Source organism: Salvia hispanica, chromosome 3, assembly GCF_023119035.1.
Source record: "Salvia hispanica cultivar TCC Black 2014 chromosome 3, UniMelb_Shisp_WGS_1.0, whole genome shotgun sequence".
Classification (NCBI taxonomy): Eukaryota; Viridiplantae; Streptophyta; class Magnoliopsida; order Lamiales; family Lamiaceae; genus Salvia; species Salvia hispanica.
In genome coordinates this window covers 46,577,409-46,598,538 of record NC_062967.1, presented here as the reverse complement: position 1 = coordinate 46,598,538, position 21,130 = coordinate 46,577,409, and the positions used below count along the sequence as shown (strand labels likewise).

Below are 21,130 nucleotides of genomic sequence, written 5' to 3'. Positions count from 1 at the left end.
GTGCCAAGGCATGCACTAGACGCTCTTGTGAGAGATGATTACTTTGCGAATTAGTGAATGATTGCACACTATATATTTTCTACTACTATTAATAAAATGGAAAAAATAAGATTAATATCTAGGGCGGCAGTTATATATTCTACAATCAAAATTAAAACTGGTTAAAAATGGATCATTCACTTCTTAAAAGCGCTGGTAAAAACGAGGATTGCCTACTCATTTATAAAGGAATCATGATGATCAATTTATTAGAATAAATAGGGATTTTCATAGAACTGAGTCATTTTAGGGGATTCTCTATAAAAGAAATTGGAGTATATATTGATTTGTCGGCAAAGAGATGACATGTCAATTTTTTTTTCATATTATTAGACTAGTAGTATAAATCAATCCAAACAAAATATTTTCATACAAGTTGATGTGACCACACTACACATGAAAAATATATGCGAAATTAACGACATCGTAACCGGTCTTATCATGTCTCATTATTATTCATATTACAAGAGTGGAAAATTTTAATACGAAGGTTTTATTTATTTTCAGAAGTTGTAATCATATATGCATGTCCAGTTTCAGCATGTTACAATTAGATCATGTAATTAATCGCATATATGCATGACTAATTTTGTTTAATACTACATTTTACTAATATCAATAGGGTGTCAACACCACACCCTATTCAATGTCAACGACGGCCACTGTAATTATTGGAAAACATAATATAGCATTAGCATGCGATTCCCTTCTAATTGCAAACCTAGTTAGCTGGACTTCTTAATTATGTTCGAATCACACTCACAAAACACTTCAATTTTGGAATACCTAAAGCACAATATATTCCTGTGATTAATCCACTTATAATTATTCGTTATCATTAACAACATGATTTCAACTACACAGTGAAAAGGACATTTTTTTCACGCCAATAATAATTGTGGGAGTCAACCAAATTCTATGGCTATTTCGAGTAGTCAAAATTTTGCTTTAAGAAAACGACGCTACCAAATATCAAACTTTGTACTTGTTCAATTATTGAAACTGCATAGTGGTAGACTATGCTCATTTTGAATATTCAATAAGTAAATAATTTGTTTGTTTTTTCACGAATTTAGGGGAATGTTTTTTTTTTATATCATAATTGTGTTGGTGGGGCTTTGGTTGCAAAAGCAAATTCGTAGGCTGAAAATGAAGACCTTAACATTTGTTTTGGGCACGCCTGCAGATGGGACATTGATATCACTTCCCACTATAATACAAATGATTGGCTATCCCCCTTTAATCAATAAAGAATTAAAATTGCCCATTTTCGACCATGTATAAATTTTTTAATATTGGCCGAGTTAATAAAATTATTTATTTTATCGAATAATGGGCTATTCAGAAACCATTAGTACTCACTAAAATTAATATCAATAATGATCGGTCCAAATATTAATGCATAATTGATAAAGAGCAAATCTTAATGCTAAATTGATAAAGTATGACTAAATGTAAAATTCATAAAATAAGCATAATGTATACTATACTTAGAAACATAGTACTCACAAATATTAGTTTTAATTAATGATCAGTACAAATTTTAATACAAAAGTGATAAAACACGAGAGAGAAAAGTTAGTGTACAACTATTATTGGAGAATATGGCTATCATAAATGAAATAAAAAATAATAAAAGTTATGTAGTCTATTTTTGAGATAAAACAATAATTCTGATTCACGAATAATATTAGCTCTTCAAAAAGAAAAAGGTAAATCTATTTGATAGATGGATAAGCACATTTTCTGCATTCTTTTATGTTATGATGTGATTAATCTTACTACGAAAGTGACATGCACCTTTGACAATTTTGCTCATAGTAAACTCCAAAGATCTCGTTTTTATCATTCAATCATACGAATAACCAAGTAAAGCATACATATATCAGTCTCGCAAACATTAAAACAAATAAAAGAAATATTTGATGTGACTGAGAGATAAAATTCCTATTTGTTTCTAAACCAACTGGTGATTTCTCCGGCTACTCAAACGATAGAAAGATCTCGACTGCAAAACAATGAAGCACAGCTTCACTTTCTCATCGCTCTCGATTCTAAATATCCCACCTCCATTCTACCTCCTGCTCAGAGGAATCAAAATCATAACAATTGTTAGGCATTACAATCTGCAGCAGAAAATATTAAATATAATCCTAATGGAAACCCTTTTAGAAGTTTATAGATGAGAACAATCTATGAAAGATATATTCGCTGCAATAATTGGGACGGAAGCATTTAGTGTTCGTGTATGTATGAGTTCTTATAATGCTACTGTATAACTCAAAAATATATACAAAAAGAAAAGAATGACAGTGCAAAACATAAAAATAAAACAATCAGAACACCAAATATCAAAAGATAATTACTAGACCTGCAAAGCATTTAAGCAAATGTATAATAATTGTGGCTAATATGAGAGTTGAACTAACCTGCTACCCTTCCTTGTTGGGATAATCAGGCCTCTTTTCTCTAGGCTCTTGTAACGATCTCTGACTAGCGTACAGCAGCCCTATTTCCAGAAGCGAGCACCCAAAAAACAACACAAGAAAGTCAATTACACTTATAAATGTTGTTAGAGAATTAAGTTGAGGTGATAGTTCTGGAAGTAAAAGACAAAAGTCATATGAAAAACCTTCAACTGCCGAAGTGAACCAGTTTTCTCTTCAGTTAATAGAACTTGGAGTGGAGAAGGCTCGAATCTGAAACACGGGATACATATGACATCCTAGATATTAACAATTCAATAGAAGATATGAAAGATAAGATATGCAATTGATCTATGTCACTGTGGTTGCTCCCTATTTCAACAGAACTTCACATGGATGGAAGATAAAAGTTCATAAAAATTCACTATAATCTATCGCCATACTTGTACTTTCCCAAGCGAGATGGACGAGCTTTCAATCTTTCCTGCTTAGCAACAATCCGCCGAAGATGTCTGTTGTGTTTCTCTTCATCCTCTTTCGCTATTTCTTGCATTATTTCTGATAAACTGCTCACACCAAAGAACCAACTTAGTGCATTTAAAGTAAAGCACGATTATCTTGGATTGGAGATGTATTAGTTCTTTACCTGTCTATGTCTTTTGAAAGTCCCTTCACTTTTCTGGCTTCTGCTTCAATTCTCAACTGTTCTTTCCGTCTAGCCCTCCGGTTGAACTCCACCCGTGTCACCCTTTTGGTTTTCTGAGAACTGCATAGTTTCCATCACAACCAGTGATATTCAACTTTCTTTGACAACTTATCTTGAGAATATAAATATCATATGGATCAATCAATTTAACATTGAAAACTGATTCCACCAACAGTCCAAAACCAATAGAGAGATACTCAATATGGACACCACACCATATACAAGAAACCATAATTCTACAAAATAAAGCTACTAGTCCAATTATCCTTGCAGAAAAGGGAAACAAATATATTTAATGATCAAAAGAAACAAAGGCCAATATAGACTCTCACCTCTTTTCTGCATCAACATCTCCGTCATCATCCTGATTTTCATTTTGCTCATCATCATCAGTTCCATCATCCGCATCTGCCTCAAGGAAATATTTCTGATGCATTTAAGATGGAAGTGCATGAAAATTTCATAAGTAAATAAGTGAAACTGTTAAAGCCCATTTCAAGTAACAAGTTTGGGATGTGGTACGAACATATTCTTCATCAATAGCTTCACCAGGGACAACTAAAGGGATCGGCTGAGGCCCCAATTCATGTTGGTAAATTTTCTGCATTTCATCTGCAACAGCACGAGCTAAAGCATCCTATAATAACAGTTCAAGGTTTAACAATTAATAGGGAAAGAAAAGGGAAAATGATGAAAGTACATAAATAAAAGATAGCTACCAACCTGATGGCTCTCGGGATGAGGATTGAAAGAACATCCAGGATGTTCAACCTCAACAGCAGGAATAATGCAAGTCTTGGGCTTCTGTCATTATTAACAGCTAATTAACCCCTATGGATTTCAAAAAAAAACTTATGTCTAGTGAACTATATTGCTCAGTACTAAATGGGCACTTCCAAGAAGTTCTGGACACAGACAACTGAGAAACTATCAGAATCTCAAGCATGCAAACCCATCACATAATGACTCCTTAAACAATATAATTGGCTACACACGCAGACACCAAATATGCATGCTAAATAATGTAATACCTTTGTTATTTTGGCCTCGACTCCTCCTGCAAAAGTGAAATGCAAAACTCTATCATGAATAACAAATGGTTGTCGCAAAAAAAAGTAGATAGAAATAGACATATATACATGTATATATGCGCACACGCGCACACCCACACAAATGGAGTTACCTTTCTCTTCCCACAAGTCAAGAACACCAGAATCATGTGTATTTTCATCCTGAAATGATTGAATTAGAAATATAAAATTGCCCTAATTCACTTGAAGAATCACTTTGAAGCAACTCCAGACGAAACTAACCTTCAGACTGCCCTGCGCAACATCTTCATCTACTGGTGTTGGTACAGCTTTACCCTTTCTATTTGACTTTTTCTTATTCTGTGTAGAGGACGGAATAGCTTTGATAAAAGGGTTTCTCTGCAAAACACTATCACATCGCAGTACTTTTTCTCTGTTTTTCTCAATCTTCCGCTTAACAGAAAGATCTGCAAAGAAAAATCTCCAGTTGGTTACATTCTAAAACGATCATGATTCTCAAGAAGATGAGAACAAGGCCTATAGCTATATTATACTACTACTTCCAAACAGTTAACTAAAATACAAGTGAATCAAGAGCTATCATTCACAAAAGTGTATTATAACTAGTTTTGGATATGAAAAGCTCAAACTATCAATTATAAATCCAGTATCAGTAGAGAACTCTTATAGAGCAATTCATGACATTTCCCATTGCAGATTACAACTTTCAGTAGACTTCTCTTTGAGAAAGTACATAACTTTAGAGCTTATTTCATCAAAGAGCCTTTCTTGTTAAGTTTCAGTAACTGAATTGGAATTGGAATTCAAAGCATACTAAAATTCTTAATCGTGATAATGATATCTCTTGGAAGTATTTCATTTTCTTACAAAATTTCTAGAACCCAACAAAAGTTTCATAGTAGTAGTAAATTTCTAAAACCCTACTAAAGATGAAAGTTCAATTGAAAAAACAATCGATGAATTTGAAAGAGGTCCCCCAGAGTTTTTATGTATTCAGTGTAAGAATCAAAACAAGTTTCATACCTCTGGATTTATCAAGGAAGAAGAGAGAATCACTGGGCACATCAGCCAAAGAACCACCGGAAAGAGCGTCTTTGGTGGTTTTCTCAAAATAATCTTCAATGTCTTCAGTGCTTATGTTGGCCCTCCATTCTTTCTTTCCCTTCCTTGAACTCTTCGCTCTCTTACCCATCGCTGCAGGCCTCTCTGTCCTCCTCTCTCGCGAAGAAGAAAGTGGCGGAACAGAAAAAAGGCCAAGAAGAAGAAGAGCGGTGGCGGCTCTGGTTTTATTTTTAGGGATTCTTTTTCTCTTATTTTTATTTTTATTTTTATTTTTATACTCCGTAGTATTTTCTATTTGTAGTTCTGCGGGACAAATATACCCCTGAAAGAAATATCGATGAAAATCATGGATTCAGGTTGGTTGACTTCCAGTTAAATTGCAGCAAATCAAACGCTGTATAAGGAATTCTTGATTATTTTTAGTAGCTCTCATCAAAATGCGAGTTAACATGATAATGAAAGTCCGTGGCACCATCACTATGATTCTATGAATTGCACCATTATCATCTTTTGCTACACACATATTTGAGCTTGGTAGTAGGGGAAGAATATTGAGACAACGTGATAGGTTCTTAGCTTTGGGATAATTTTTCATTTAGTATTAGACTTTTATAAATATACTACCAAAAATTCTTGGAAATTCTTGTGTTCACCTTCATAGTTTTATAATTTGCGAGCCCTATAAAAATCATATGTAAGGGTATGGTTATCAAGTCAATTTGAGATGAAAAATATAGAAGAGGATAAATATATTAAGGGCTCGTTCAGTGTTTGCTAAATGGGCATAATTGGTGTGAAAACAGGTGAATAATGATGGTACGGTGTTCCGCATGGCCCTCGATATGACCAAGGACCCGCACTTTTGGCCACGACTTTCGGCATATATAATTATGGTCTCCTACTTGATATTTAAAAACTGCTCCGCTACAGTGCATCGATAATTGTGTGTCAAATTACCAATTTGACCCGTGAAATTTGACATTTTAGTGTTGGCGCAGTTTATAAGATTGGGTAGTCGGTGAAATTTGTGTGAAATGACAGGGGCAATATTTGACAATCACGCCTACAATAGTAGTCAACTCAACCTATCACATCAAATTGACACTCATTTCTTGTACACCAATCGATGCAATTGACTTTCATTGTAGTGGGGTCATCAGCATTTAAATATGACCACCATTTATTACTTACAAGTGGAAATATGAAAGACCGAACATGCCCTAAATAAGATCAAAGTATTACGAAATAAGAAAATGTTGCGGTTATCTCAATAACCACAATCGAACAACGCTTAGACGCTTCAATATTTACAATTCCAATCATGAGTTCTTACATTTTCCATATAGAATCAATATGTGTCATGATATGTGCCCAAATACACATAATAATATTGAAAAATGAGGCATATTCTATATATTGTCAAATAGTAGTACTATGAATACTATGATAGTACATAATTACAATCTAAGCCGAATATTTGCTTTGTCAATAGTGTGATAAGAAGATTGATGTCTAAACATAAAAAACATTCAACTACCACAAATATTACTCCCTACATATGATTAAGTTGTTGGAGTAGGTTCTAGTTCGTGGAGAACATAAAAATCGTCAGTTTGAGCAGAAAAGTAGCTCAACAAAAACAGCGGATTGTTACTATTTCAGAAACGAAATTGCCAGTCAAATTAAACCGGTGATCAAAGTTTAACCAAGCAATCCTGGATTGCAGTGGCTTATAGCTCTGATCTAAAAGAAAAAAACTATACATTAATATCGACATATATGCATATTCAAATTTATTATTTCATTACAACATACCAATTTCAAAATTAATAATAGATCATTCCTCTGTTTTCCACAAATCATGATTTCATTCCATCTACACATTGATAGAGGGATGAAAAATATCTAGCAAAATCATTAATAAGAGCAAATACTTCGCATATCATCACCCACTCTAAGTTGAATTCTTTAACCTGGAAATCAAGGCATGTACTTATATAACTCAAATTGCTAAATTCAGAAAAGGAATTGCACTTCCATTCAACAAATTAAACAGCAAGCGCATAAATATATTAAACACACAATTGTGGCAAACATCAAAACAAGGCGGATTCAGAAACAGAAGCAGCAATAAGCGTGCTCGCATTTGAGGTGATATTTTGCATCTAAAATGTTTACCAAAATCCAGAGACAACCTACATGATAATAAAATTTCAAAAAGGTATTGGCATAGCAAGAAACAGCGCAGAGATATCAACGGAGCCTTCTCGCCTCTCTCTCAGACTCCAACAAGGTGAGGATGTCACCCTCCCTAACGGGTCCCTTGACATTTCTCATGATGAAACGGTTTTGATCATCAATGAATTTCACCCTGACCTGAGTGACCTGCCCACGAGATCCAGTCCTGCCAATGACCTTGATAACCACAGCATGCTTGATTTGTGATTCCATCCTGCTAAAGGATAAACATCCAGATATTAAGCTAATTTGGTATACTTGACTAAAACATAAGATTCTTGCAGGACTATATACTATTTGCTCCTGGTTTAGGGGATATTAAGCCAATTTGTTAGTATTTTCCTAAAACAAAAGATACAGAAATAGTTTAGGACACACACAAAACACATACTTTCTCCTGGTGTAGAATGCGTCCAGTATCCTAATCCAGGTTAATCTAATTCTAATTGGATAGCTATGCTAGAGTATGTATACTACAAATTATTTAAAATTGATGATATTTATTGAGATTATTGAATCAAAACTAGAGAATACGAATTAATCAAAAATTGATGAAACTTAATGCTTTCAACAATTCTGCAAAGGCGAACACTAATATATAATAACACCACGAGCAATCTAGCTCACGAAGCGCGGAAATAAAATTACGAATTCAGATAATTCTGCCGTTCAAAACTACAACGGAAGCGAGCAGCAATTGAAAAATCAAAAATAGCACTATACGAACAAATCGACGAACCTGGAGAGCAAAGCAGAAAGCCGCTGCAAAAAATTCTTGAGGGAGAGCGAAAACCCTAGCACTGCTTCTTTTTTATATCGAAAGAATGAAGAATATAAAAAATTAATGTATAGCGGCGCAACCAATGAATTAGGGCTTTTATTAATTTTCTGTTTTTATTTGTTAAATCTAATCGAATTTTTTGTATTAGGGGCCGTTTAGTTCGACTCTGGTGTTCGAACGTTTCATTTTGGGCCGAGCCCAAACTTATTGAAAACGATTCACGATTCAAATTGTTTAGTTTTATTACTTACTAAAATTGAAGTAACGACATTAAAATAACACAATAATAAGGAATACAGTAAACTCATGGGTCATGGCATGCAATAAAAATATCCAACATTGTCATTACTCATTATTATTATTATATTAAATATGTTCAACTAATTATCATATACTAACACTATACAGTTTTGAGACGAGAAGGTGTGATCATTTTAATTGAGTTTGACAATTATATGTATTCTAAATAATAATAATAATAATACTGGAGTTGTGATCAATGTCGAACCAATTTTAAAGATTGAACTAGAGATCAAATTAGGGCCATTAGATCTAATTTTTTATGAAATTCACTAATATGTAAATTATTTCGGTCTTCATTATAAAGTCAATTTAATTCATTCTAGCAGGTTTATTAATTCATTCGGGTACGTAATACCTTGAAACTACAATACTATGTTTTTATTTACTTTCAGTAGGTTTTGAAATGATTCAACACATGCTTCATTCGAATTCATTAAACTGTGTTTTTACTTTATTCACTTTATAAAACACAATCCATTCCAGTAGGTTTATTACTTCATTAAAAAACGGTATTACTTTATTGGACAAGGTATTTACTTCATTATAGTGAAATTTCAAATGTTTCTACATATACTCAATTCAAATAGTTTATTACATCATTCAATGTGCTTATTACACTATTTAATTAGGCTATCACTTCATTTTGTTGTCATAGCTAGAATTTTGGGACTATCACGATGTCGACGGGATGGTCTTGACGTCTTTGTCCGCGAAACAACATGTATGTACTGGAATGAAGTAATAATCTTTATTTGAATGAAGTAAAAACCTACTAGAATGAAGTAATATATTCTGAAATGAAATTAAATACTCATAATATTTTATGACTTATTTGCCCTAGGCTGAAGTAAAATAGACTTGTAATGAAAGCAAAAATAATTTATACATTTGCGCATCTCATCCATAAAAAATTAAACCTAAAAACCCTAGTTTGGTCTAATTCTACAGTTTGGCGATAAAGAGTATATTTGCATATAATGGGACTCCCAGTATATACTGTATATCTTATATTGCTTTATTTCTAAATTATCTTAAACACATGTTTATGGAGTATATTTTAAATTTATATTTATCCTAATGTTATAGGAGTATTTTCAAAATTTCTTAATTAATGAGTACACGTCTTAAACACGTCTCTTAGTGATGTATACGTAATGTCGGAAGAGTCAAGACATTGTTTTTTAGAGAACAATGTTGGATAAAATATGATTACTCATTTAAAGAGACATCTTTTGTAGGATTCACATCATATGATATGATGGCGTGTGCATCTGATACTCGTATACCTCGATTTGGCAGTTATGTAACCACTATCGATCTTATGCTACTGTATTTTGTTTCAAATTGTCAATTTTGTGTATCTGTGACTGCTCAAATTTAAAATGAAAAGAGGTGTGTTGATTTATTCTTCAATTTTCCTCCGTGGTGCGGCCTTTAAATTTCAATTATTTAACCATAAAAAAAAAAGAAAAAAAAAGAAAAGAGGTGTGTTAAAATAACTAGTTTTAACCCACGTGCGATGCACGACGAAATATTTTTTTCATCATATAATTTTAAATTCTTAATTGATTACTTTCATATAATTTTAAATTCTTAATTGATTAATTAAAATGAGAAACAATATAACTATGTAAGATTTAAAATAGAAAAATATACTACATATAATAACAATTCAATAAATATATACTCCTCAATTCATTTTACACCTAAAGACAATAAATTAAACATATTTATTATGGAATCAAGACAAACACAACTATTTGAAGAAACTATATCAAGTGTGACATTTTTGAAAATATGTTTTAAAACAATCCTTCATAGTTCACTAATAAAAATAATGTAAATTACACTTTTAATAAAATAATGAATCGTAACTCATAATATTAAAAACGATAAAATTATGATTATAAAAAAATTCAAATGATAAACTACACAATTTTTTTACATTAATTGGTAACATTATTACATTAATGAATAGTGATACCCCTTTTGAATGTTGGAGCATAAAACATCTATACTATTTTTATGTTACTTTACGATTCTCAATACTACAAATTTTCTTTTTGTAAAAATAGAATTCTTCCCTCTCTAAGAAATGTAAGATTGTGATAAAATTCTCGAACCATATACACCCGGTAATCTAACTATTGTAATCAAAGAAAAAAAAACAACACTAAATGAATTGGAAATTACAGTGATAATTAGTCAAGAAAAACCCTATTTCCACAAGACAAACTACATCACGGTCAGTGCTCTCGGATTGACATAATATCCCCAAAGATGAAACGACTTCATCCTATGTATATAACATTTCAAACTTGTCAAACACCTATGAACTTGATGGGCTCCAAAAACCGAGCAATACAATGTTCCTACAATGTGCAATAAAATGTTGAGAACATGAGATAGAATGGACTATGGAGAATGCTTTTGTTGGTGTGTAATTCATCCACAAACTTTTTATAGGCATAAAATTAGGTCATAAGAGATCATGAAATTAAAACATCATAAATTACAAAATTAAGACCATAGACGTTACAATACCTCATAGGCAAAGTGGAATACTATAACATGTGTTTTGTTAATTATTTCCAATGGACACTATGTTGAAGGAGTAACGGCATCATATACACAATAAATTCCAATGTCAAATATTAAAATATTTTTATTTGAGTTTAAAGAATTTAATCAGCCATATAAATTTCAAATATTTCACTTTTTCAATAGAATTTACAATATATGTATAGAAGGAGTAACGGCAATGCAACATAGCCATATTAAATAGTAATGGCATATTGTTCAATTAATTAGGTAACTGCAATTTGTAGCCTAATATTAAAATTGAAATATTGATGACATGTACTCATAAATATTTATAGCAGTTACTACAAATATACAGATTTATTAAACATCACCCAAAATTTATACAAATTCAAATTTATACCTAAAATTCAAAAATATTTATAATTTAGGCCAAAACTCGCCATTTATATATGTATAGATATTTGATGTGTAATGGTTGGTAGATAAAATTAAATGAAAGAATGTAAATGAAATAAACAACCAATTAGATGCCAATAATCTGGATTGGATAAATAAAGTGAAGTTAAAAGTCATCGTCAACGCGGTGCTGAAATATTTAACGCGCTTGAGCAGTGACGAGGAACGCGCTCCCATCTTCTCATTGGCCTTTGCAGAAGTACAGAGTAGTAGTATTAATAAGTGAACTTCCGCTTCATTATCAAACTGAATTGACTTGAGAGTTGAGAGAGAAAGAATCAAAGATGGCGACATTGAGCGTTCCTCCAGTGTTGACCTCGCCTCGCGATGATGCTATGGCACTCTACCGCGCTTTCAAGGGTAACTGCTTCTTCTTCTTCATCTCCTTTCTGCTTTACGGCCTCGTAACACCTAATAATTTCCAAATGTAAAGCATTTTTGGGGGTTTAGCACTTTAGCTCGTCCTATCGTCCTACTTTCCTAGGTCTCAGTCTCGATCTGTAATTAGGTTCTAATTTGTCATCTCATTTTCAATTATTTCGTGATTTTGTATAGAGGTGCGAGGAAAGCAGGTAGAAGAATTGTAGAGCACATGCCTAGTGTTATAATATGTCGTAATCCTCTCGTGAAATTTGATATTCTGCAACTGATTTGCTACCTGAACAACGAACGTTTATCAGCAACCTGATTCCATCTCCGAATGCTGGCCAGGACTTAAAAAAAAAAAGACTGTACATAGGTGATTAATAGAATGCGAAAAGCTTTTAGAGAGAATGTTTCCAGAAACGGAGTTAATTACTCTGCTATTGAGATAAGTTATTCAGAAATACTATTTTTTTGGGGTCATAAGAGGCGATCGTTTAAAAATTTCGTAGTTAATCAATCATTTAGGAAACCTATCATTTAAGTACATTATAGATCAGATCATCTGTCGCGAAGCTCATGACATTAGCACAACGTAGTTCACCACCAGTAAACAATGTTGCCCTTGAATTGCTTCTTACCATTTTGCTAATAAGCTGGAGATTCTGTTTTATCTTGATGTTGTATAGGAGCATCTGAGATATTCATACGTTATATGTTAGAGATGTAAAGAAAATCTACTAGCAGGTCTAACAGATGATTGCAAATTTCAGGTTTTGGGTGCGACACTGCAGAAGTGATTAATATTCTTGCTCATAGAAATGCAATGCAACGTGCTCTCATCGAGCAAGAGTACAAAACTATATATTCTGAAGAACTTACTAAACGCCTGGAATCAGAACTCAGGGGTGATATTGAGGTACAAAGGGGGATTATCCATACTTTTTCTCCATTCATAAGCTATCACTAGCACGAACTTATAGAATTGTGTTTCCAACGGCTTATATTTTATAACCAATCTTCATGTTTATATTTGGAAATGTTATCAGAGAGCGATTTTGCTTTGGATGCCTGATCCAGCTGTACGTGATGCAACGGTAGTAAGGAAAGCTTTGACTGGTGACTTCGTTGACCTGAAAGCTGCTACTGAAGTCATTTGTTCGCGTACTTCAACTCAAATACAACATTTCAAACAAATCTATCATGCCAAGTTTCATGCTTACCTTGAGCATGATATTGAATTCCAAGCAACCGGTGATCTAAAAAAGGTCCATGCACACATACACACACACACACACATCAGATGCACATATTAACACGTCAACGAAATCCAGATGGATAAATGGTGTTTCACTTTCACTTGACACTTTTCTCTGTTTTTTATTTGAGTATGCTTGGCTGTTTCTGTCAATAAACCACTGAGTGACTGAGTCATATCTAAGAAGCCTCCCTGTTTTATTCCATCAAATTTCTTGTCTACTTTTCTTTTAATTCATTTTCACAAGATTTGCTTAAAGTTTGGCACAGTTTTTGTTTCGTTTTATTTTTTCTAAACGAACTGTAGACTCATCAGCTATACTGACAAACAATAAATTTATCAAATGGGAAATTCTCATTAGTCAGCAAAAAAATGTTCAACATATGCATACAAGTGTAGCAAATAATAATACAAAGGTTTAAAAAAAATATTCACAATCTATGACTGTATTCATGGCAAAGAGTTTTATCCTTAAATCCTTGCTTATGTCCTTCCCTGCTCTACACTACAGTTGCTACTTGCATACGCTAGTGCTCCCCGTTATGAAGGTCCGGAGGTAGACAGGGCAACAGCAGAGCATGATGCTAAGTCTCTCTTTAAAGCTGGTGAGAAGAAGATTGGAACTGATGAGGACACTTTCATACGCATATTTGCTGAACGAAGCCGGGCGCAGTTGGCCGCTGTTTCTTCTGCTTATCATAGCATGTATGGAAGCTCACTTAAAAAGGTACTCTCTCCTTTAAAGGCTGTAATTCTTGTGTGTAGAAACTGTCCGTTGGATGAATAAACATCTATGAATCACTCTGCAGGCCATAAAAAGTGAAACGTCTGGGAACTTTGAGCTTGGTCTCTTGACTGTATTACAGTGTGCTGAAAACCCTGGGAAGTATTTTGCAAAGGTAAACTACGATCCTTCTTATTTATATTCTCTCCAGGATTTGCAATATCTCTTGACTATATCACGATGAATGTGTAATGACTGCAAGTTTCACTTTGAAATACAGATGCTGCACAAGGCAATGAAGGGTATGGGAAGTGATGATTCAACTATTACCAGAGTGATAGTGACGAGAGCTGAGATTGATCTGCAGTATATAAAGGCAGAGTACCAAAAGAAATACGGGAAGTCGCTCAACGATGCAGTGCACTCAGAAACATCAAGCCATTACAGAACGTTCCTTCTGGCTCTTTTAGGTGCCACACACCGCTAGACAGAGGCGAGTGTGCAATAATCGACCCTTTTCTTGATCTCGTGGTTCGTTGTTTGTATAGCTTATGGGGTTGGCCAAGAAATTGAATTTCGTGGAAGTGTCTCCCTGCAAGTAAAGTTCCATGATTCAGAGAAAAGTCTAATTATTCTGTATGTCCTTCAATTGTCTGCTTGTGTGTTATATGGTTGTTTCCACGTCAAATTTAGCAGTGTGTAATGTTTGCTAGGTTAATTATATCTTATAGTACTGTCTCTGTGTAGCACTTAAGTAGGCTTTCTGGCTGTCCTAAGCTGTATATTGGACAAAGGTATGTCCCTTTCAGCTTTCTGTATTAAAGACCTAATCATGTATGGATTTGAATTGATATCACTCTTCTTTTTCTGATTGAACTGTATAAATTAATGCATTTATCAAAATATATACATACAGACCGGGAGGTCATAATAATGAAGATGAAAGAGGTTATGATTATGGATGGCAGCAACTATCGCTTACATACTTAAATTCTACAACAACACAACAACATACATTAATGATGATTTTCTACAGTGACTTCGTGACCTAGACTCACATTTCGCGGAGCCCCCTCAAACATTTACATCTTCCCTAATCAATATACATACAACCACGCATTGCCAACGGAGTCAAGGCGACCGCCCTTACCTGCCATTCAGCGAATCCACAGGCAGCACAGTAAGGGAAAAAATCACTGGCACTGTCGGATAGATGAATCAAGAAGCGGTTACTGCTGCCTTTGGTTCGAAGAACTTTGCCACAGCCTCGTACAGACTCTTCTCCTGGAAAGGTTTAGACACGTATCCATCCATGCCAATCTTCAAGCATTTCTCCAGTGTGGCATGTATAACATCAGCTGTCATTGCCAATATCGGGATATGCCACTCACCCTTCACTCCATTTGCTTGTGCATTTGCGCTATGCTCCATCTCCCGAATAAGAGTAGTCGCCTGAAACCTGCAGCACGAGGAAGCATGAGGTTAGATATACATGTTCCATGCTCGTAGCATAGGAGAGACAGCGACACGCACCCGTCCATTTCAGGCATCTGAATATCCATGAAGCAGGCACTGAACTCGTGTGGTATTTGGAGCAATTTCAGAGCCTCTTGGCCACTCGCAACACAGTGCACTTCTGCACCGAATTTTTTTAGGACACCGGCAGCAACTCTGCGGTTCACCACATTATCGTCGACCACCAACAACTTCTTGCCAGATAGCAAGCCAGATTTACCGATAGTTTTGTTCAGTGTGTCTTTTCCGTGCTGGCTTTTCCTGCTGATCCCCAATACCTGCTGCAAGCACACAGCCACCATACTCGCTCTCAGAGGTTTCATGAGGACGCTATCTTCAAATCCAGCCGCCTTTGCTTTCTCACACTCGGCAGCTGTAATGTTGGTTGCAAGAAGGACCATCTTTGGTAGCTTATATGAGCGACCATTTTTTCTCCAGCTCGATAACAGCATTGTGTCATCTTCTTCAGCGGAAATCCAGCAATCCTTCTCAACTAGTAATACATCTGGCGGCCTTTCATCTCTGTCCCACAAAACAAAGGAAACAACAACTTAGATTGCTAGGTTACCCTTGTCGGAAGACAGAGACATGTACACACAGCAAGAAGATTCATAGCCAAAAGAAAGGATCTATAGTGAAATTTAGCGAATACCCTACTAGAAAAACAAGAAATACAAGTGCTTACCTAGAAACCAAGAAGCCATTTTTTCCGAAAACAGCAACTGCCTTTGCGATGCTACAGACAGTTTGAGGCTTAATGCCGAGTCGCTTCAAGTGGTACTTTGTAACAGCTGCTCTAACAGGTTTGCCATCAACTATAAGTACTTTTATCCCTTTAAACTCATTAGGCAGATCATCAAGAAAAGATTTCTTCAGATCTATAACTAAACTATTCTTAAAGCTTAGAAACTCAACAGTGAAAAAGAAGGTGCTCCCTATTTGGGGACGGCTTTTGAAGTCCATTTGACCGCCCATTAGCTCTACAAGACAATTACTAATGCTCAGCCCAATGCCCGTTCCTCCGTAATTTCTAGAAGTAGAACTGTCTGCCTGCATAAAAGGCGTGAACACCCGCTTTTGTGCTTGTTCAGGGATACCAATCCCAGTGTCTTCGACACATATCATCAAGGCAACACCATGAGAAGCATCACAGTTCATCACAATTCTCGAAGCATCACTGGATTCGTTATCTAAATATTTATATGTTTCCCAGCTGCTCCGATCATCGGCAGCTTGTCTGCCGCTAAGGGTATTGTACTGCCGAACACAAGATTGCACTTTGCACTCAGATTCTCCATTCGTGCAGCTTTCAGTCTTCGCATCCATAACCGACTTTGCTTGTGCAGCCAAGAGGACTTGAACAAATATATGCCCTTGCTCAGTGAACTGTCAAAATATTTAAATAAAGAACATGAGCAAAAGGGCCATTTCAGCTCAACAGATATGGCTTTTAATTTTATTTTTTGTTCATGAAAAAATAAACTTTTCAAGACTGAGGATTCAAATACACAGTGAGTGGAAGTTAGAAGCTTTGATCATGACACTTACTTTTACTGAGTTCCCAACAAGATTGGTAATGACCTGCCTAAATCTTCCGGGGTCCCCGACAACAACTTCGGGTACTATATCTGATACAAAAACAGCCAACTGCACTCTCCAGTTAATAACATAATTTTGCATGGAGAAGTTCTAAACATATAAGATGCTGAAGAAGACAAGAAAAGAGAGGCAATAAATTCGACTCTAACAAATTTCCAGACTAACCTCGACACCCTTTTGCCTAGATTTCTCAGAGAACAAGGACAAAACATCATCCAAAATTGTCCTAAGGTCAAATGGAACAGCCTCAAGCTCCAACTTGTGAGCTTCAATCTTCGATGCATCAAGCACTTCATTTATCAAGGTTATCAGTGTTTCTCCACAAGCTTCAGCTGTTTGAGCATAGTCCTTTTGTGTTGAACTCAGCTCCGTGTCTAATAGCAACTGTAGCATTCCTGCAATGGCAAAAACTGAGTTACTTATCCCAATTACCGGTCAAAAATGAGATTAACATTATGAATCAGAATTCAGAAGACAACAATATACCTAGGATTCCATTCATAGGTGTTCTTATTTCGTGAGACACAGTAGCCAAAAACTGCAAGAATATAGAAAATTAAATAAAGCCAATTAAGATCGAGAAGCAGCAGATTGACATAATTAGAAGAGCAAGTACTGAATGAAAAACCTGAGATTTGGCTACATCTGCCGCTTCTGCTCGAGCTTTCAGTTTCTCCATTTTATCAAAATCATCTTCAACTTTAACAATGTGGATTGCGGCGCTATATATCATATATGCAACTAATATGCCAATCACGAAAACAAAGAATGATGTTGTTAGCGCAATCCACGATGTTGGAGCTTCCTGAAGGTACCTAAAGACAGAATCCAAATAAGAAGAACCAAGTTTCATTTTTGTTTATATATTTCTGTACAATCAACTTACTAAGAAATGATTTAAGGATTCTGAGCACATACCCACATATCATCTCATGCCTGCGGAATGGGTCTCCGAAGTCGAGCCTGCTCATGTGCTTAAGTGACATATCACTTTCTAGAGATTGATGGCCATACATGATCAGAGGATCAGAAGAGTTGGTAACATCGTATACATTAACAGCAATCCCCTGGTTCCCAGAAAGTTGCCCAAGTAAATTCTCAACAAGGGACTCGACATCAAAGGCCCCCCCTAGGTACCTGAATGACATTAGTGTTGGATTAACATCAGTTAAGGCAATGCGACGTATGATATGAGGCAGCTCAAATGAAGCAGAAATAAGAATCGTGCTTTCCTACTATTTCTATTCAGAGAGGAGAACTAGATATTGAGATATTGGTCTCCAAACTCAGTGAAAGTGCTTACACAGACTTCAATCAACAAATCTACAAAAAATAAAAATAACAAAAAATAAAACAAATCAAGAGTCTCTATTTTCTATTGCATACTTGGACATATGCATGACTTGAATTCCATATCATATTATTACAGATTGGTAAATGTAGAGTTACACAAGAAACACTAATTTGACAAATCTAGAAGAGTCAAGAAAGTATGATTCCCGCTGTTAAACAATTGTGATTTCAATTTTTCATCAAAGACATAGTAATTACATCAGGTTTATTATAGAATAGCTGTAGCTAACACAATGTGACTTCTGATGGTACCGGAAACTGAAACTTACAATGGGATGCAAGTGTGATTCATAAAGAAGACAGCTGTACAAGTTTTAAGAAATTGTTGCTTTTATAGTTCAATATTTATAACTCCATAGTTTATCATTAAACACACAATATTTACTTCAGTACTATAAAAGATAGCAGAAACAACGCTACTTTAGATGGTGTTCGAATCTGAAAGGGATGCAAATGTAAACCGTTCAGTTACAACACACATAGAATCAAGGAAAAGAATCTACATGAAAAAGTACATTGTAGTATAAATATTCACTAAGAGAGCATTCCAGAGTGCTCCATTTGTCAATTCAAATAGACAGAGCAACTGCTTACCCTGTCGTTGCTTCAATCCGCTCTTCCACAGTGGGGTTAGGGGGAAGCTTGGAATCGTAAACCGGAAAGGTCAAAACAACCCCAAGATGATGCGAGTTTAGCAACCTAAATGGGCTAGTAAGTACTGCTTTACCAGTAGCTCGAGCCCTCAGTATGTTTTCACGGTCCTCCTGTGTTGACAAAAGGAACTAGTAGTCAGAAGATGAAAATCCTCACAAGCCACAACCAAAAAATATACTATCATAAAAAAATGTACTCAATTACCTCCCCAGACATCATATCGAGTGATTCAATGTAGGAAACAGTTTCTTGAGAGAATATTACTGGAGCATACTCATCCCTAACCGGGGAAGGCTCTTCTTCCTCCATTGTTCTAATGGTCCATCCATGCCGCCTCTCAAATTCTTCCCTCTCTGAATTCAGAATCCTCTGAGCATAAGCCACCCCACTCAATAAAGGCCTCTCAAAAGCTGTTCTAGCTGTGTATTCAGCAAAGGTTTCCTGCATTTACTACACGTTATAATTTTTCTCATATACGAGCAACGAATTTAAAATTAGAAACAAAAGTGTGACATCAAACTGAGTTTTTCTATGTTTCAACTCTCAACTAATAAAGTACTCTAACTCACTAGGAGCATTATGAAGACCTTGATCAGTTTCACTAGATATAACAAATACTCCACTCCATAATGCTTCATATTACAATGAAATCAAATTTTCATACTTCTAACACAAAACCAAAGTCCTTGTAGCAAGATTCTTGTAAATTCTATGGTCAAGAAAGTGTCGAATGCCACAAACCTGATCAATTGCAGAGGGATTCTTGTAAAAGTGAAAAGTGGAGACGAGGATGGCAAGGGCATGAACATGATTAACGCTAACACTAAATTGATCTTGCAACATCCTAGCCCTCTGATCACACATGCCTACAAGAACTTCCTTCCTCCTCTTCTGCTGCTCATCATCCATATGATCATAAATATTCTTACTCAAAAATAACATTAGCAAGATCAAGATTCCCAAAACCCCACGATTCGAACAGTAACTCAGAAGAGCAGAATGCTTTCTCTTAGTCTTAGTCCCAGCTGCTTCATTCACTCTCACAGCCACTGTGTGGCACCCTTGCCTTTTCTCACTCATCTTCCAAAACCCCCCCTTTTATTTTTCACTTCAACTAAGAATCCTCACCCTCCCTCAAATACAAAGGGAGTCTAAGAGTTCAAGAAAAGACACGTAAGTACACACACTCATGAGCTTTTTTGCTACAACTTTTCAAGACTCGCTTGTTCCTGCAGCAACAATTTAAAGAAGAGGCCTTTCGTCGGCTCAAGGTGAATCATTACAGCAATATTGTGGTGTGGTACAAGCATCATCCACATTTCACACCAAGAGGAGATTTGAACAAACCCCAGAACTAGAAGAGCTTAAAGTTGTAGGAATTTGTTCAAAGAAAGAGTTTAATATTATTTCTTTTCACAAATCACAATGCCATGATGGAGGAGCAAAGCATGGCCTTGTTGCAGACCTCAAAAGACGAAACCCTCCCCAAATTCCAAAGAAAAAAGAAACCCCCTTCTCTCTCTAAAAACAAACAAAGAATAAGGGACCTAATCATGCATAGATTTCCTCTTGAAGCGTGAACATAATTTTCAAGAAGAGCCAGACAAAACAAAGCACGTTCTCTGCCCTCCCTCCCTTAAAATATTACCTCACGCAAACTCAAACTACCCAAAGATTTCATCTTTGACCACCCCATCTGCTTTCTTCTCAACACAAGTAAAATATTAGCAAGAAAACAGCTACCCAATTCTGGATTCAGTGTACTCCAGTTTGATGTGGTTGAGTTCACATTGTTTAATTGGGGGCCCGAAAATATTATTGTAATGCGATAGCGAGTGTGGTAAGTGCGGTGGATATGTTCATAGCTCACTTTTTAAAGTAAACTGAATCGAATTTCAGGATTTTCCCAGATACGCTCTTGTCCCCTTCTTTACCATTTCAAATCAGACTAAAACTCATTACTATTTCTCTCTCTACCTGTGTTTTTAATCGTAAATTGCAATTATTATGGGTTAATATGATTGTTAAATTTTAATTAAGATAGGGTTAGAATTTTA

The 21,130-nt window shown here is 35.3% G+C and overlaps 4 protein-coding genes across 7 annotated transcripts; 1 reads left to right on the top strand and 3 right to left on the bottom strand.

The window, feature by feature from the left end:
- Window positions 1–1,860: 1,860 nt before the first annotated feature.
- LOC125215589 (ribosome biogenesis protein NOP53-like) lies at window positions 1,861–5,519 on the bottom strand. Of its 2 annotated transcripts, none has more exons than XR_007175290.1 (12): window positions 5,247–5,519; window positions 4,485–4,669; window positions 4,355–4,403; window positions 4,203–4,228; window positions 3,895–3,975; window positions 3,698–3,808; window positions 3,504–3,598; window positions 3,112–3,231; window positions 2,909–3,031; window positions 2,672–2,738; window positions 2,469–2,568; window positions 1,861–2,120 (listed from the first exon to the last, which is right to left on the bottom strand). XR_007175290.1 is itself a non-coding variant. In XM_048117047.1 (12 exons), exons 1-12 carry the CDS (start codon window positions 5,413–5,415, stop codon window positions 2,114–2,116), a joined length of 1,113 nt encoding a protein of 370 aa, XP_047973004.1. In that variant the 5' UTR covers window positions 5,416–5,515; the 3' UTR covers window positions 1,861–2,113. The 2 variants fall into 2 exon arrangements, 1 of the variants encoding a protein (XP_047973004.1); XM_048117047.1 differs by having other exon boundaries at window positions 2,469–2,548; window positions 5,247–5,515.
- A 1,814-nt stretch (window positions 5,520–7,333) lies between these two features.
- Window positions 7,334–8,378, bottom strand: LOC125211425 (40S ribosomal protein S28-2). Of its 2 annotated transcripts, none has more exons than XM_048111201.1 (2): window positions 8,263–8,378; window positions 7,334–7,737 (listed from the first exon to the last, which is right to left on the bottom strand). In XM_048111201.1, the coding sequence occupies exon 2, from the start codon at window positions 7,734–7,736 to the stop codon at window positions 7,539–7,541; it is 198 nt and encodes a 65-aa protein (XP_047967158.1). In that variant the 5' UTR covers window position 7,737; window positions 8,263–8,378; the 3' UTR covers window positions 7,334–7,538. The 2 variants fall into 2 exon arrangements, with proteins under 2 accessions (XP_047967158.1, XP_047967160.1); XM_048111203.1 differs by having other exon boundaries at window positions 7,334–7,740; window positions 8,263–8,366.
- A 3,434-nt stretch (window positions 8,379–11,812) lies between these two features.
- Window positions 11,813–14,808, top strand: LOC125215935 (annexin D5-like). The gene is made up of 6 exons (XM_048117520.1): window positions 11,813–11,967; window positions 12,744–12,889; window positions 13,020–13,238; window positions 13,740–13,955; window positions 14,038–14,127; window positions 14,233–14,808. Exons 1-6 carry the CDS (start codon window positions 11,892–11,894, stop codon window positions 14,437–14,439), a joined length of 954 nt encoding a protein of 317 aa, XP_047973477.1. The 5' UTR covers window positions 11,813–11,891; the 3' UTR covers window positions 14,440–14,808.
- Window positions 14,809–14,886: 78 nt separating this feature from the next.
- LOC125215934 (histidine kinase 4-like) lies at window positions 14,887–20,926 on the bottom strand. 2 transcript variants are annotated; one of them, XM_048117518.1, is made up of 11 exons: window positions 19,815–20,926; window positions 19,278–19,514; window positions 19,014–19,201; window positions 17,985–18,203; window positions 17,695–17,881; window positions 17,553–17,604; window positions 17,232–17,461; window positions 17,016–17,114; window positions 16,153–16,853; window positions 15,486–15,989; window positions 14,887–15,411 (listed from the first exon to the last, which is right to left on the bottom strand). In XM_048117518.1, exons 1-11 carry the CDS (start codon window positions 20,151–20,153, stop codon window positions 15,171–15,173), a joined length of 2,997 nt encoding a protein of 998 aa, XP_047973475.1. In that variant the 5' UTR covers window positions 20,154–20,926; the 3' UTR covers window positions 14,887–15,170. The 2 variants fall into 2 exon arrangements, with proteins under 2 accessions (XP_047973475.1, XP_047973476.1); XM_048117519.1 differs by having other exon boundaries at window positions 19,014–19,183; window positions 19,815–20,925.
- Between the last annotated feature and the right edge of the window lie 204 nt (window positions 20,927–21,130).

Bases quoted from the DNA above. Each gene is read 5' to 3' on its own strand.
- LOC125211425 (XM_048111201.1), bottom strand. From the start codon at position 7,736: ATGGAATCACAAATCAAGCATGCTGTGGTTATCAAGGTCATTGGCAGG.
- LOC125215589 (XM_048117047.1), bottom strand. From the start codon at position 5,415: ATGGGTAAGAGAGCGAAGAGTTCAAGGAAGGGAAAGAAAGAATGGAGG. The intron at 3,599-3,697 runs GTTCGTACCACA...TAAATGCATCAG, and splicing joins AAGCTATTGATGAAGAATAT to AAATATTTCCTTGAGGCAGA. The intron at 3,232-3,503 runs GTGAGAGTCTAT...GAAACTATGCAG, and splicing joins GATGTTGATGCAGAAAAGAG to TTCTCAGAAAACCAAAAGGG.
- LOC125215934 (XM_048117518.1), bottom strand. From the start codon at position 20,153: ATGAGTGAGAAAAGGCAAGGGTGCCACACAGTGGCTGTGAGAGTGAAT. The intron at 19,202-19,277 runs GTAATTGAGTAC...TCTGACTACTAG, and splicing joins TCGATATGATGTCTGGGGAG to TTCCTTTTGTCAACACAGGA. The intron at 15,412-15,485 runs GTGCGTGTCGCT...CTCGTGCTGCAG, and splicing joins CAGATGCCTGAAATGGACGG to GTTTCAGGCGACTACTCTTA.
- LOC125215935 (XM_048117520.1), top strand. From the start codon at position 11,892: ATGGCGACATTGAGCGTTCCTCCAGTGTTGACCTCGCCTCGCGATGAT. The intron at 13,239-13,739 runs GTCCATGCACAC...TCTACACTACAG, and splicing joins CAACCGGTGATCTAAAAAAG to TTGCTACTTGCATACGCTAG. The intron at 13,956-14,037 runs GTACTCTCTCCT...ATCACTCTGCAG, and splicing joins ATGGAAGCTCACTTAAAAAG to GCCATAAAAAGTGAAACGTC.